This window comes from Cebus imitator, unplaced genomic scaffold, assembly GCF_001604975.1.
Source record: "Cebus imitator isolate Cc_AM_T3 unplaced genomic scaffold, Cebus_imitator-1.0 Scaffold472, whole genome shotgun sequence".
NCBI classification, from domain to species: domain Eukaryota; kingdom Metazoa; phylum Chordata; class Mammalia; order Primates; family Cebidae; genus Cebus; species Cebus imitator.
Window position 1 is genome coordinate 96,821 of NW_016107787.1, and position 13,857 is coordinate 110,677.

General features: G+C 35.6%; 2 protein-coding genes across 8 annotated transcripts in view; both read left to right on the top strand.

Moving 5' to 3' along the window:
- The window catches only part of DDHD1 (DDHD domain containing 1), a 114,026-nt gene that overhangs the window by 40,191 nt on the left and 59,978 nt on the right, over positions 1 to 13,857 (top strand). For 2 of the 7 annotated variants that reach the window (XM_017512382.2, XM_017512384.2), the window contains exons 2-4: positions 4,964 to 5,137; positions 5,755 to 5,775; positions 12,479 to 12,580. In XM_017512382.2, the coding sequence (XP_017367871.1) occupies positions 4,964 to 5,137; positions 5,755 to 5,775; positions 12,479 to 12,580 (297 nt within the window). The remainder of the gene's footprint in view (positions 1 to 4,963; positions 5,138 to 5,754; positions 5,776 to 12,478; positions 12,581 to 13,857) is intronic. The other 5 variants (XM_017512385.2, XM_017512387.1, XM_017512388.2 and 2 more) reach the window with 3 other exon arrangements.
- On the top strand, positions 1,332 to 3,451 carry LOC108291913 (dihydrolipoyllysine-residue succinyltransferase component of 2-oxoglutarate dehydrogenase complex, mitochondrial-like). Its single transcript, XM_037732773.1, is given in 2 exon segments — positions 1,332 to 2,421; positions 2,423 to 3,451. Coding segments are annotated over 2 exon segments (1,371 nt in total). The 5' UTR covers positions 1,332 to 1,374; the 3' UTR covers positions 2,747 to 3,451.

A 13,857-nucleotide genomic window follows, 5' to 3' on the forward strand; every position in this document is an offset into this window, starting at 1 on the left:
GTTCAAGGGGCCACTCTGTCTCCCAGTTTTTCCAGTCACCTGTTGAAAAGGTGCCAGGATCTGTGTGATTTCCCGTGCGGCAACCCTCTGCACTGGTTGAAACGGCCGCCCTGAGGTTCATGGTGCTTTTTTGTCCGGGAATCTCCTTGCCTGGCTCCCTGTTTTAGTCCCCTTTTTTATCAGTTGAATGGGCGACTCTGTCTCCCAAGAGCTCCAGTCGCCAGCTAAAACAGCGCCCGGACCAGTGTATTTTGTACAGAGACCTGCCGTGCCGGGGCACCAGCCAAAACAGCTGCACCGGCGACCTGTGGGGCTCCTCTACCTGGGGATCTCCTGGTCTGTGGGCAGTTAAAACCTGTCTGGAAATGCAGCGTCCACTCACCCTTCGTGCTTTCACTGGAGCTGCAATTCTGAGGTGCTCCTAATCAGCCATCTTGAATCCTCCTCTGACAGGGTATACTTATAATGGTTAAAGCCATAGTTCACAGTGAAGTTATAATATTTTTTAGTATCTTTGTACCAGATGACACAGCAAACACCTAAATATATCAGAATCACTGTAGCAGAATATAGGAGAATGCAAGTTGCAATAGAAACACATAATAAAGAATTTTAAATACATCACAGTACAAACCTAGTATGACAAGATGTTTCAAGATCATCTAGGATATTTCCTGTCCCAAACCTGACGTTATCCATTTTTTCAAGGACCCCTGATTTCTTTTAATGGGAAATGTTATTTAGAGATCACAGTCTTTATAGTAGGAGTGTTTAGTTATACTGGTTTTGTCTTCGATTCTAGGCCTTTTCTAGAACATTTTTCAAAGAGGAAATACATCATTAGTCCATGCTGACATTTCTAATTAAAATTTATGGTTACAAGTGTTTTTCTTTCTTTGATTTTTATATTTGTATCTCTTTTGTATTATGCTTAAAATCTAGTTTTAATTATATTAATAAAATTAATACATTCATCTTATAGTTTCAAATTAATGATAAAAATAATATTACTAACTATGGTTATTGCAAAAGGTTTAAGATGTTTGCAGTTCTTTTTTCTGTATTTTATTTCCAAATATGTGTGTATAAATGACAGAATTTTAAAGTCACTTGAAATTTCTCTTTATGTGGTTAAACCCCCAGCACTCTATTTAGTTAGATTCATTTATTTCATTTTGCTTTTTACTTTTAGGCCTTGGTTGTTTTTATTTTATTTTTGCTTTATTAAAAAAATAGCTTTAAAGACTTCAGGATAGCCTAGCTAACAGTTGTGAGGTATTTTAAATAACAATTAAAAGTCTTAAGTTTCTAGGGACAGTGTTCAATCAAAGAAAAGTTAGCCAAGGTCTGCCCGCCCTCGGCTCCGCAACCACGATGCTGTCCCGGTCCCGCTGTGTGTCCTGGGCATTTAGCCGCTCGCTCACCACCTTCCAGAAGGGGAACTGCCCTCTAGGGAGACGTTCCCTGCCCGGGGTCTCCTTATGCCAGGGACCAGGTTACCCTAACAGCAGGAAGGTTGTCATTAACAACAGTAGTGTCTTCAGTGTTCGCTTCTTCAGAACTACGGCTGTGTGCAAGGGTGATTTGGTTACAGTCAAAACCCCAGCATTTGCAGAATCTGTTACAGAGGGGGATGTCAGGTGGGAGAAAGCTGTTGGAGACACAGTTGCGGAAGATGAAGTGGTTTGTGAGATTGAAACTGACAAGACATCTGTGCAGGTTCCATCACCAGCAAATGGCGTGATTGAAGCTCTTTTGGTACCTGATGGGGGAAAAGTCGAAGGAGGCACTCCGCTTTTCATACTCAGGAAAACTGGTGCTGCTCCTGCTAAGGCCAAACCAGCTGAAGCTCCTGCTGCTGCAGCCCCAAAAGCAGAGCCTACAGCAGCGGCAGTTCCTCCTCCCCCTGCAGTACCCATACCCACTCAGATGTCATCAGTGCCCTCGCCCTCACTACCTCTTTCTAGCAAACCTGTGTCTGCAGTAAAACCCACTGCTGCCCCTCCACTAGCTGAGCCAGGAGCTGGCAAAGGTAGTCTGCGTTCAGAACATCGGGAGAAAATGAACAGGATGCGGCAGCGCATTGCTCAGCGTCTGAAGGAGGCCCAGAATACATGTGCAATGCTGACAACTTTTAATGAGATTGACATGAGTAACATCCAGGAGATGAGGGCTCGGCACAAAGAGGCCTTTTTGAAGAAACATAACCTCAAACTAGGCTTCATGTTGGCGTTTGTGAAGGCCTCAGCCTTTGCCTTGCAGGAACAGCCTGTTGTAAATGCAGTGATTGACGATACAACCAAAGAGGTGGTGTACAGGGATTATATTGACATCAGTGTTGCAGTGGCCACCCCACAGGGTCTGGTGGTTCCAGTCATTAGGAATGTGGAAGCTATGAATTATGCAGATATTGAACGGACCCATCACTGAACTGGGAGAGAAGGCCTGAAAGAATGAACTTGCCATTGAAGATATGGATGGTGACACCTTCACCATTAGCAATGGAGGAGTTTTTGGCTCCCTCTTTGGAATGCCCATAATCAACCCCCCTCAGTCTGCCATCCTGGGCATGCATGCCATGTTTGACAGGCCTGTGGCTATAGGAGGCAAGGTGGAGGTGCGGCCCATGATGTACGTGGCACTGACCTACGATCACCGGCTGATTGACGGCAGAGAGGCTGTGACTTTCCTCCGCAAAATCAAGGCGGCTATAGAGGATCCCAGAGTCCTCCTCCTGGATCTTTAGGAGGAAGCCACACACCCAACAAATCATGCAGGAACTGAAAACCAGTCTTAACCCTGCCCCCTCATGGGTCCCAAGTTAGCCTGGTGACAGGCAGGCACATGCTGTTGGCCTCAAGCAAGGAAGGAGAGCACTATGTAACTAGCAGTCACAGGTCTTTTCTTGGTGTTCCTGCCAGGCTCTCTCCCTCTCTGCACCTGTCTCACACCCTTGACTATCTTAATTCCTTAGGCTTGAGAGAGAGAGAGCCTTAATGGATGCTCATTAATATTCCTGCCTTTCTTCCATCAGCCCTCTGCAAAGATGATTTTCCTTCTCCCTAGTGCCAGTATACTACAGAGAAACCCCTGGGGACCACATGATTAAGTTTCTGTCTTCAGAAAGTCTGTTCTACAGAGACGACTAGGAGGATGCTGTGCCTCTCAAGCTCAGAGCAGCCTCTGTCCTGGCTGTGCACATTCTCACTTGATTCCACCTGTGTGGAGAGATTGAACACAGGCAGAGGTGCTGCTTTGTTTCTTAAATGGCACCTTCATTCTCTGTTGTCATTGACTTCAAGATGCCTCTTCTACCTCTTCCAGGAAGCTCAGGCCAGGGGATCTCGGTGGGTGAGTGGGAGAAGAGGGCAGAGGTCCCCTGAGGTCACATGTAATCCTCATGCAAGGAGATCCCAGACCTGCCCTCACGCTCTCCATCACAGGCTCACACCAAGATCTGAGTCTCTCACAGCTGGGGTTGTAGTAACCCTTTCTAAACCCTTTCCTGGTTTCTGGGCCTCATTCCAGTACCTTGTTCTTATTTAGAGCAGATTCTACCACATCATGGCAGTGGGACCAATCATGGTGCCGAGGAAGGGCCAGAGCCTGGTAGAGACTAGGGAAGGGAGGTCTCCTTTAGACTGCCTCAAATTGACTTCAGCTTTTCAGTTAAGTTGGTGTAAGCACGTGAGCTGAGGAGGCAGTTCTTGTTCCTTCCTGCGTTATAGCGGGGCCTTGTCTCTTCCTCTGCAGGACACAGATCTGGAGGACAATGGACTATGGTAGGAAGCCACCCTGAGGGTGTTAGTACATTGTGGTGAAATGGTTGAGGTCATTTCTAAGGTGTGCTACCCTTAGATCTGGGCACAGTCATTGGATTTCCTTGGAGTATGGTTAAATGCAAGTATCTTGTGGAAGCTAATGGGATTCATGGCTTTGTTTCTAACTGCATCCAGGCCTGAGGCTGCTAACCTTTGACACTGGGGCCATTAGAAAGTGCCCTTTTATATCTTGAGCCAAGAAGTGAGGCCTGGGGGTGGGGGAGGGGGGAAGGGGTAGGAGCCAATACTGAGTGCCTGCAGCATCTACTACTCTGTCTTCACTATTCAGAACTTGTAACTGAAGTATTTAAGGAAACAGATTTTAAATGCAAATTAAAGGGCAGATATTCTCAAAAAAAAAAAAAAAAAAAAAAGCCAAGAAAATTTGTTTTGATTTTTTTTTTCCCCCAAAGTAGATGAAATATTTACTAATATAATACTTTCATTTCCTGTATGCCAGTTAGGAGCCTCTAGTCTCCAAGGGAGCTCTAAAAAGTGCAACACACTACTGTCACACACTATTTCTAAACAGTATTTCTGGAATTTATATTAATATTTTCTAAGACATTGCAACTATCACCAGAGTCTTGCATGAAACTGGTTTTCCTTAGCCTACTAATTTTGGCTACTCAGGGTGTCAGTTATATACATAGATGCCCATCTAATGCCAAAGTGATTTTTAGGTGTAATATTTAATATAAGTAAAAGTATATGCTGTAGAATATGATACACTCTGGCTCAAAATCTGGATTTTAAAACTTTAAATGGTCCAGGTGCAGGATCTCATACCTGTAATCCCAGCACTTTAGGAGGCCAAGGTGGGCGCAACTCTGGAGCCCAGGAGTTTGAGACCAGCCTGGACAACATGGCAAAACCACATCTCTACCAGAATAATGTAAAAATTAACCCAGAAGGTCAAGGCTGCGGTGAGCTGTGGTCACACCACTGCACTCTATCCTGGGCAACAGAGCAAGAAACATATCTCAAAATAAATAAATATTAAAAAAACTTCAGATGATTGTATTGGGTCATGAAAATCTGTTTTTGTGACAGCAGTAGCAAAATATAAGATTGTAGATACTATGTCTCTTTTTGGGGAGGTTGAGTCTTAAAATGTATAATTTTGTGATTTCTCTTTTCAGAGGCTGATAAAATACCAGTAATGCGTGGACAATGGTTTATTGATGGCACTTGGCAGCCTCTAGAAGAAGAAGAAAGTAATTTAATTGAGCAAGAACATCTCAAGTGTTTTAGGGGCCAGCAGATGCAGGAAATTTTTGATATTGAAGTGTCAAAATCCATAGATGGAAAAGATGGTAAGATCAATTGATACATTTAATATATTCTACAAACCAAGTAAGTTGATAAAGTTTCGTTCGTAAATTTGATATAATTCAGGAGGCTTAGAATTACGAAATTTGATTTTTTTAAACAATTGATTATTCCAGAATTTAAAAATTTAAAACTGCTACAAATATCTGAACTATCTCAATTTTTATTTTAATATGTATGGTAAATGTCATTATACCAACACAGTTTACCATAAATGTACAAATTGTGACAACGTACTCCCTGTTTAATCTTTTTTAGTAATTCTTTAGTAATCAAAGGAAATTGAACTTACCAAAAAATTCCTTGTCATTATATCAAAGACAAGTTTCATTAATATTTTAATGTTCTTTTCCTGAAGTTCAAAAAAAATCTTTATCTTTGTGTATCTCTTAGCCATCCCCTATTGAAAACCATATGAAGTTTTAATTTGAAAGAATCTACTGCTTACATTTCTTTATTCAGCACTTGCATATTTTTGTAATAGTTAAAAATACTATATAGTAGCCAAGATTGCCGTGTTTTCATTATATGTCTAAATCTTGAGTAAACGTCAAAATATGTGGTAAAGTTAAAAATACTTCTATTGTTCCATTTACTGCAGGCAGTGGGATCAACTTTTCGGGTGAGTATAACTGTACAGGTAGATTAGAATTTGTAGATTTCTCTTAAGTTTTTCTTGTAAAAGCATTTCTTCATCCATGCTTGCCTTTGTTTGGGAGGTTTCTTGGCAAGCTCTACTGAATCTAGTGAATTAAAATGTAAATTGATTTTTTTTTCTTTTCCCCTCATGAAACATCTCTAAATTAGAAAAACTCAGTATTGATCAGGTAATTTATAGAATGAGGCTTGAAAAAAAATGAATTATGTGGTTGGAAGTAATTGTTTATATAACATAATTAATGTCAAAACAATAAGCTTTAAATTGTCAGGGGATTTTTTTCTTATTGTTAGTAACACTCCATGATTTTTCTCTCTTCCACTCTTTGCTCTCTCTTACCTCTCTGAACATATGTATACATTTGTCACAAGCAAGAAAACTTGTTTAGCTTATATCAAATTAAAATATCTTTTGCATCTAGTTGGTTAAAAGCCTGCATAACTGAGGAAACTTGTGACTTCTGAATAAATAGGCAATTAAAGCTAACAAATTTATATAATAATCGTTGTCTGTTGTGTGCCAGATACCACAATCTAGAAATTCTAAATATATTATTTTCCTAATCTATTGTCAAATATGTCCTTATTTCACTGTAAAATTTAAAGTAAAGGTTCTTACTTATCAATAAATAAGGAGCAGCTCAGCGTAAGAGCTGTAGGTATGTTTCTACAGATTGCTATATAATACTTTGTTCTCCTTATAGCAAAAATAGCAAATTTTATATATCTGTGATCTTACGGTAGTGACTGAAATCTTTTGTAACTTCTCTTCACTATTGGTCAGAATAATTTCAAAAGTCTACTTCATAGTATTTGAAGGACAGATCTTTTGTCATAAAATAATCTTATTGCCATAAAATAATCTTATTGCCATTAGAGATGTCTGAGTTCCCCTTTTTTTTCCCTTCTATTCTCCCTAAGTCTTCTTCCTCAGAATGGCAATTTAACCATCACAAACGACTTGAATTTCTTATTATTAATGCATGGAAAAAATCTAGGAGCTTGGAGGAGAAAGAGGATGAATATGAAAAATACAAAGATTCCCCTTTATCATTCTTTGTTAGAACTTTTTTTTTCCATTTGCTAAGTCATCCTGTGGAAATTAATCATCAGCTCTATTTCATCTCTAGATTCTACCTGTTTCTAATCTTGTTTTTATTACAATCAAAATTAGAATTTAATATGTCCTTTTTACTTCTGCTTCCTGCCTAAATGTTAAATGTTGCAGGATACTTCAGGTTTCCTCAAAGTGTTCAAATTTAGATAAGACAAATGTAAGAACATGGTTTATTTGTGAATACATTTTTTAGAATGTCTTTGGGTATGTGTATGTGTGAGTGTGTATGTCATTCCAGAGTAGCAATCTCTAGGATATTATGGTAATATTTGTGTTATCTTTATGGATATACATTGAGTAGTAAAATTTTAATTAGTAATAATGAAAAATTATTAAAACATTTTGCATTGTGATCTTTCAAAAATGATTCTTTGAGGTTCATTAGAAGAAAACTTGTTTTTTTATAATGTACTGTGGCATATAAGATTCAGTGTGTTCTGTTATTAACAATGATATGTTCAACCGAACATATATTTGTCATAATTTTTAGACACTTTATTTTTATTCAACATTAAACGTATCTTGGTATCTTGTGACATTTGACTTTGAAGATTATGAGAAATTGTGAAGTACATTTGAAAATAATAACAAGTCTTAAGAAAAGGACATTTGCTATCTAAAAGCCACCATTGTTGGGAAAATAATTCAAAATTATAACTACAAAGACAAAAAAATTGTAATCTTTTACTGTTACCTCTAAGCTTCTAAAATTTTATACTTCATTAGTTTGAGGGAGGAAAGTGCCCTTTCCACCTAATTTTTTTCACGAATAAAGCCCTGACTCTTCATATTGTCAGATTCTATGTGTAGATGTAGTAATGTGGTAGGCACTTTTGTGAGAGAAATTGACAAGATTTCTACCCTCAAGGAGTTTTAAGCCTATTAGAGTAGACAAAGCCAACAGATGAAAACAGTTACAAAAGAGTAAGTACAAGAAGGCATAGTAGTAGACAGTCAATATTACGTATTCTGAAAAGATATTTGGAATAAAGTGAGTAGATAATCACAGTGCACTGGAATTATTCACATAAGCCTTTCTGGAAAAACCTAATTTAATAATTTAAAACATTTTAAAATATTGTATTCAGGGATTTTTGTTAAATGTTCTAGGGAATATCAAAGAAACTAATAGTTCTCACCTTCAGGGACATTAAAATAAATAATTCCTTTTTCTTATGACCTTGTCTGTTTGGTTAGGGTTGCTCTTGCCACAAAGAGATTAGGTGTACACTCGTCCCTTGGTATTTGTGGGTGATTGGTTTTAGGACACACACACACACACACACACACACACACACAGAGAGAGAGATAGCAAAATCTGAGGACATCCAAGTGCCTTTAATAAAATGGAGTGGTATTTGCATATGACCTATGCACATCCTCTCATATTTTTCTTTTTTTTTTTTTTGGAGACAAGGTCTTGCTCTGTCACCCAGGCTAAAGTATAGTGGCATCATCACAGCTCACTGCAGCTTCTCCCTCCTGGGCTCCAGGACCCTCCCACCTCAGCCTCCCAAGAAGGTGCACCCTACCACTCCAGGATAATTTTTTTTTTATTATTTTTTGTAGAGACAGGGTCTCACTCTGTTGCACAGGCCAGTCTTGAATTCCTGGGCTCAAGTGTTCCTCCTGCCTCAGCCCCCCAAAGTGCCAGGATTATATGTATATTTCACATCATCTCTAGATTAATTATGATACTGAATACCATGTGATGTCATGTAAATGCTTTTATACTGTATTTTTTTTTTTGGTTGATTTTTGTTGTTGTTGTTTTTTGTCCTCCCCCCCCCCCAAATATTTTTGATCTGTGGTTGGTGTTGAATCTGCAGATCAGGAGTGCCAACTGTATTTAATATTTTCCTCCTTATTAACTTCCCTTACTAATCTCAAAATGAGCATTGAATTAAAGAGACATGAAGATTTAGTACACTGTGTAACTCTTTTTAGCATACAAATAAAGATAACCCACAAAAAGATAATGACTTTTTGTGATTTAGATAATTTAATGTAAATTTAGTTCTCTGTGAGAGTTAAAATGGAAATTGATTTTTTTCTTACCCTACCTCCTGGGCTAGGAAATGTTTAGCAGTTTAATAAGTGAAAGCCTATTGTTTCACTTGGGACGAAACATAAAAATAGAAATGAAGACGTCAACAAGTAATTTGGTAAACATTTATACTTAAATCTAGTGCTAGATTAGTGTTTTACTTATTCTACAGCTATCTATCCAAGCATGCATAGTAATCAGTAAAAAATAGGTTGAACTGAATAGGTAAATGTAGCACATCACTCTGGCCGAAAAATGAGTAAACTCAATTCTGTAATGAGAAAATTTGTATTGAAGATGATTCTACAAAATAACTGACTGACCAGTATTCTTCAGAAGTGTCAAGATCATGAAAGACAAAGAAATACTGAGGAATTTGTCAATAGACTAAGAATAGACTAAGATGATAACCAAATGCTATGTGGTACCCTGGCTTGGATCCTAGAACAGAAAAAGATACTAGTGGAAAAACTAGAGAAATCTGAATAAAGTCTGTATATTAGTTGATATTATTGTACCAGTATTAATTTCTTTGTTTTGATAACTGTACTATAATTATGCAAGATGCTAACATTAGAGGAAGCTAGGTGAAGGATATGTGATAGGTCCCTGTACCATTTTTGCTATTTTCTGTTAAGTCTAAAATTATTCCAAAATAAAAAGTTTTTTTTTTAAGTCCAGTAGAGGAATTAAAATACTAAAAAATATTCAGTTAACCCAAAATCAAGAGGAACAGAGATTTTTTTTAAAAAAGGCAGTGGGACAAAGAGAAAAATAAATGGAAAAATGGCAGACCTATTCACCCATGTCAATAACAATAAATATATTTGTATATGTAAGAAATTAATACTCCAATTAAAAGGAAGAGTGACAGATTTTATAAAAACCGACTATAAAAATCACCGATAGATTAAAAGATTGGAATTTTTACTGTTCCAGCTAATTTTGGGTACCATAGCAGCACTGGTGTTAGTGTCTCTGTAAAGATTTATGACATTTAACAATTTGATGGATGAAGTATATATTTCTATCACTATAGCTGTATAAATATATCCCATAATGTGAACATAGCATTTCAAAGTTCAATTAAAAAGATGGAGGGGTCCTCACCTTCCAACCAGCTTTCCTTTTCTTCTCTCTTTAGTCAGTAACAGGATTCCCACCTTCTAGCTTTTAGTTATTTAATTTTTATAAATTTATCTAACTTTATTTCTTGAGATTAAAGAAAGATTGCCATTATAGTTGGCACGTTTGAGATGTGCAAGATTGCTTCCTTGGGGTTGGAATTTTTCAGGTTGCCAGCTTATCTAAAGGGAAAAGTTAGTTTTTCTGTTGTAGAAATTATTATGTCATCAGCAGCAGTAACCCTGTTTTGTAATACTCTCCTGCTTTCAGAATTATATAATGCAGAAAGTTCTTTAAGATATAGTAAGGAAATTTATTGGAAATATTTTTAGTATTTTAAATGTTTTTCATTGCTGTGTAAGACTTTAACATATTAAAATTTTATTAAATGTTAGCATTAATAAATTAGCATTGCAATTGTGTTTTGAGCTTATGCATCTTTTGCTGATACTATGTAAAAAATTTTAACTACAACTTTATTTTTTAAAAAAAAAATTAAATAGTGCTTTCTGAGACTTGAATTTTCTTTAACAGTGATCTTTGTTTAGATTGATAGTAAACTCTTTTTTCCTCTGCAGTGCTTACCATAGTACCCCTATTTCTGTGCTTTGGGTTGAAAAATTTAGTCCCTCTATGCTACAAGGTTTGTAATAAATAAAGCAGATGACTCTCAAGTGAAAATAAGAATTGCATTTGAAAAGAAAGAAACCATGTCTATTTAGTTTTGTGAAAATATTTTAAATAAATGTTTTTCTTTTTTCCTTGGTTTCTCTGCATATTAGGGTGTTTATCCTTTTTTAATCTTTAAGTTATACTATTTTAGAAAATAAAGCCATCATTTATATATCTAGGCTAGCTTTCTGAAAACATTTACATAATTTTAAAATGTGGTCAGATGGTCCATACGTTTCGTATTTCATTCTTTTTAATAATATGGAATTGGTTCACGTTAGTTTTACTACCAGATCTACAAAGTCTAGTTTTTGTTTCAAGCAGTAAAGTCTCAAGTTTATGTTAGTTTGATTTACTTTGATATGTTAGCATATTTTTCCTTTTGAATTTTTTGTTTAAAACTGTTTGCTGGTCTAATGGTACATCTACTCCTCAGTAACTGACCAGAAGGCACATGAAAGAAGAAACATTTTCAGTGAAGAAAATTGCATCAGTTGTCATTTTCTACCTCTGTAACAATGATGTTTTTATAATCCTGACATAGCAACCCAGCTTTTAGCTCTAGTTTATAGTTTTTGTAGCCATCAAATTACATATAGGTATAGTTATTAACTGTCTTGTAAGCATATCTCAATTTTATTACACAAATCTTTGCATATACTACATCTGTATATTCAACAGATTTGTTACATTTCTAGTACTATACAACAGGAATTAAATATTTTTGTATTTGAGCAGTATTTAACCTTTGTCACATTAACACAGAAGGGAGTGAGGATGAAAATCAAATGTATTATAACATAAATTTGAACTAATCATAAAGATTCTGTAATTAACTGGTGAGAAACTATAAGGCTCAAGTTCAAGTGAACTTTTAAATAATTGCTTACTTAAAATACAAAGAAATTTATATAACTAGCAAAATTTGACAGGGAAAATGTTGACTTTAAGGTTATCTACTGATTTGCCAAATATTAAGTCTATGCCTAGCTTTACTCTGTGTTGTCTGTTAATGCTTACAAGATGTCACAGCATACATTTTTACTAATGACTTTTTTCATTATTTTATTAGTCTTTTCAAAAGCAAATAGCAGAGCTTCCAGTTTGATTTTTGTTTTTTAGTAAAAGTTTTGTTTTTTAAAGTCTTTTAACAACTTGTATAGAGTTGCAAAAAGAATTTTTTTTTCCTAAGGGAAGTTTCCATTATATTTCAGTAGTGGAAAGCATCTATCTAGTAGAATGTATACTGTGGTGTCTTCTCAGGAAAGCTGCATTAGATATTTAAAATGTTACTTATTGGCTTCTCAATTTGTACATCAGCTGTTAGCTATGTCAGTCACAAATTTGGTAAGAGTAAATAACCTTAGTATTGTAAAGATGGAGTTTATAAATCTCTTAGCATTTGAAAATGTCATGTTCAATTTTTATAAATTCTTTCTATGCAAAGACATTAAACATAATCACAGTTGTTTTTAATGAATTTTGATATCATTTGCCTTTTTTCTTTCAGTAAAAGTACAGCAAATATTTGATAAACATTATACTAATGTTTTGCTTTACTGATTCTTAGAGATTATATAAATAAAGCATTTAGAATAATGTTTTTCAAATACAACGCATTTTTTAAAGTTAATACTAGAACAAAAAGGCAAAATGGCAAACCTCATTTAAAATTTGCTTTGAAGCTCAGTGTTTTTGCTTTCTTAGTTGTCTACCACCTCCCTCCCTTCTCCCTCCCTTCTCTGTTCAAATGGAGAGGATTTAAGGAGAGTACAGATGCGGCAGGTCTTAAACGAAAGCGTTCCCAAGGTACAGTAATTGTAGTTTTATTTTTCCATGTAGTTATATTCCTGGCTTATAGCATTCAGTTGCATTTAAAGCATAGAAATTAATACTTTTTTAAAAAATGTGTCCGTTGTGCTATTTTATGTACTGCTACTTTATTATGTGTATAAATATTTGTAAACAGTGTGTATAGTCCAGTAACAAAATGTTCTGATGTTCACCAACATTAAAATGTTTTACTTTAAGATGATATGTGGATCATTTAAGGAGGAAAAGAATGTTGTTCTGGCTTAACACTAATCTCTAAATATCTTGGTCTTGTAGTTGAACATTTTAAGCATATGTTGCTCAAAACTATTTTAACAAAAATGTGATTTAGACACATTTAAAAGCCTGAAGTGGTGGCATGGATCAGATATGTAATTAGAGAAGTGATTGTTAAACCCTTGCAAAAGATTTTTTTTAGTTTATGAGAAGTTCTTTTATTTAAAAAGCTGACCTTATACATTATTTTCTTTGGAAACGGAGATACGATTTATGTTTATTATGTTAGTTAAATCTTGATCTGGTGTACAGTGTTAGTAATACGCCCTAGCAGGTAAGTAAAATATAAATTGTTTTTTGATAAATTTTTGAAATTGCATATTTAGTATAACTATGAAGTACAATTTTTCTAATGTACTTGTATCCTGTAGGGAGTAGGTTTTTATAAAAATGTCTTAAGATCATAAATCTTAACCAGAGCTATATCTTTTATATTTAGCTTGAAGTTATTTTCAGCCCATCTTTAAATCAGAAGAGTTAGACTCTGCCAGTAGCTAACTCTGTGGCAAGTCACTTTATCTCTTTGTACCTCTGTGTTTTTGTAAGTAAAATGGGAGGTAATATTTTGCCTTGAAAGAATTTTAAGAAAGTAAATCAAGCATAGTGATTTGAAGGTACTTGGCTTTCTGAAGATGGGTATGTTAATTTTTCCTACCTGTAAACCAGATATATAAAGGAAAAGCTTAAGGCCCTCATAACATAAGAGTTGTGTTTTGTGAATTGATGGATATGTTATATCAATTTCTTCACTGCTGCCATAAACATGGCTGAATTTGTGGTATGTGCCAGACACTGTGATAAGACATTCTTTTTGGTGCTAGGGATATAAGAAATGGTCAACACACAGTCCCTGGCTCCTAGGGCTTATGAATTCCTAAAGAATACAGGTTTGGAGGTTTTTTTTTTAAGGCTTCATTTTCACCAAGCATACCCCCATAATGATTTTTTTTTTTTTTTTTTTTTTTTTTTTTTTTTTT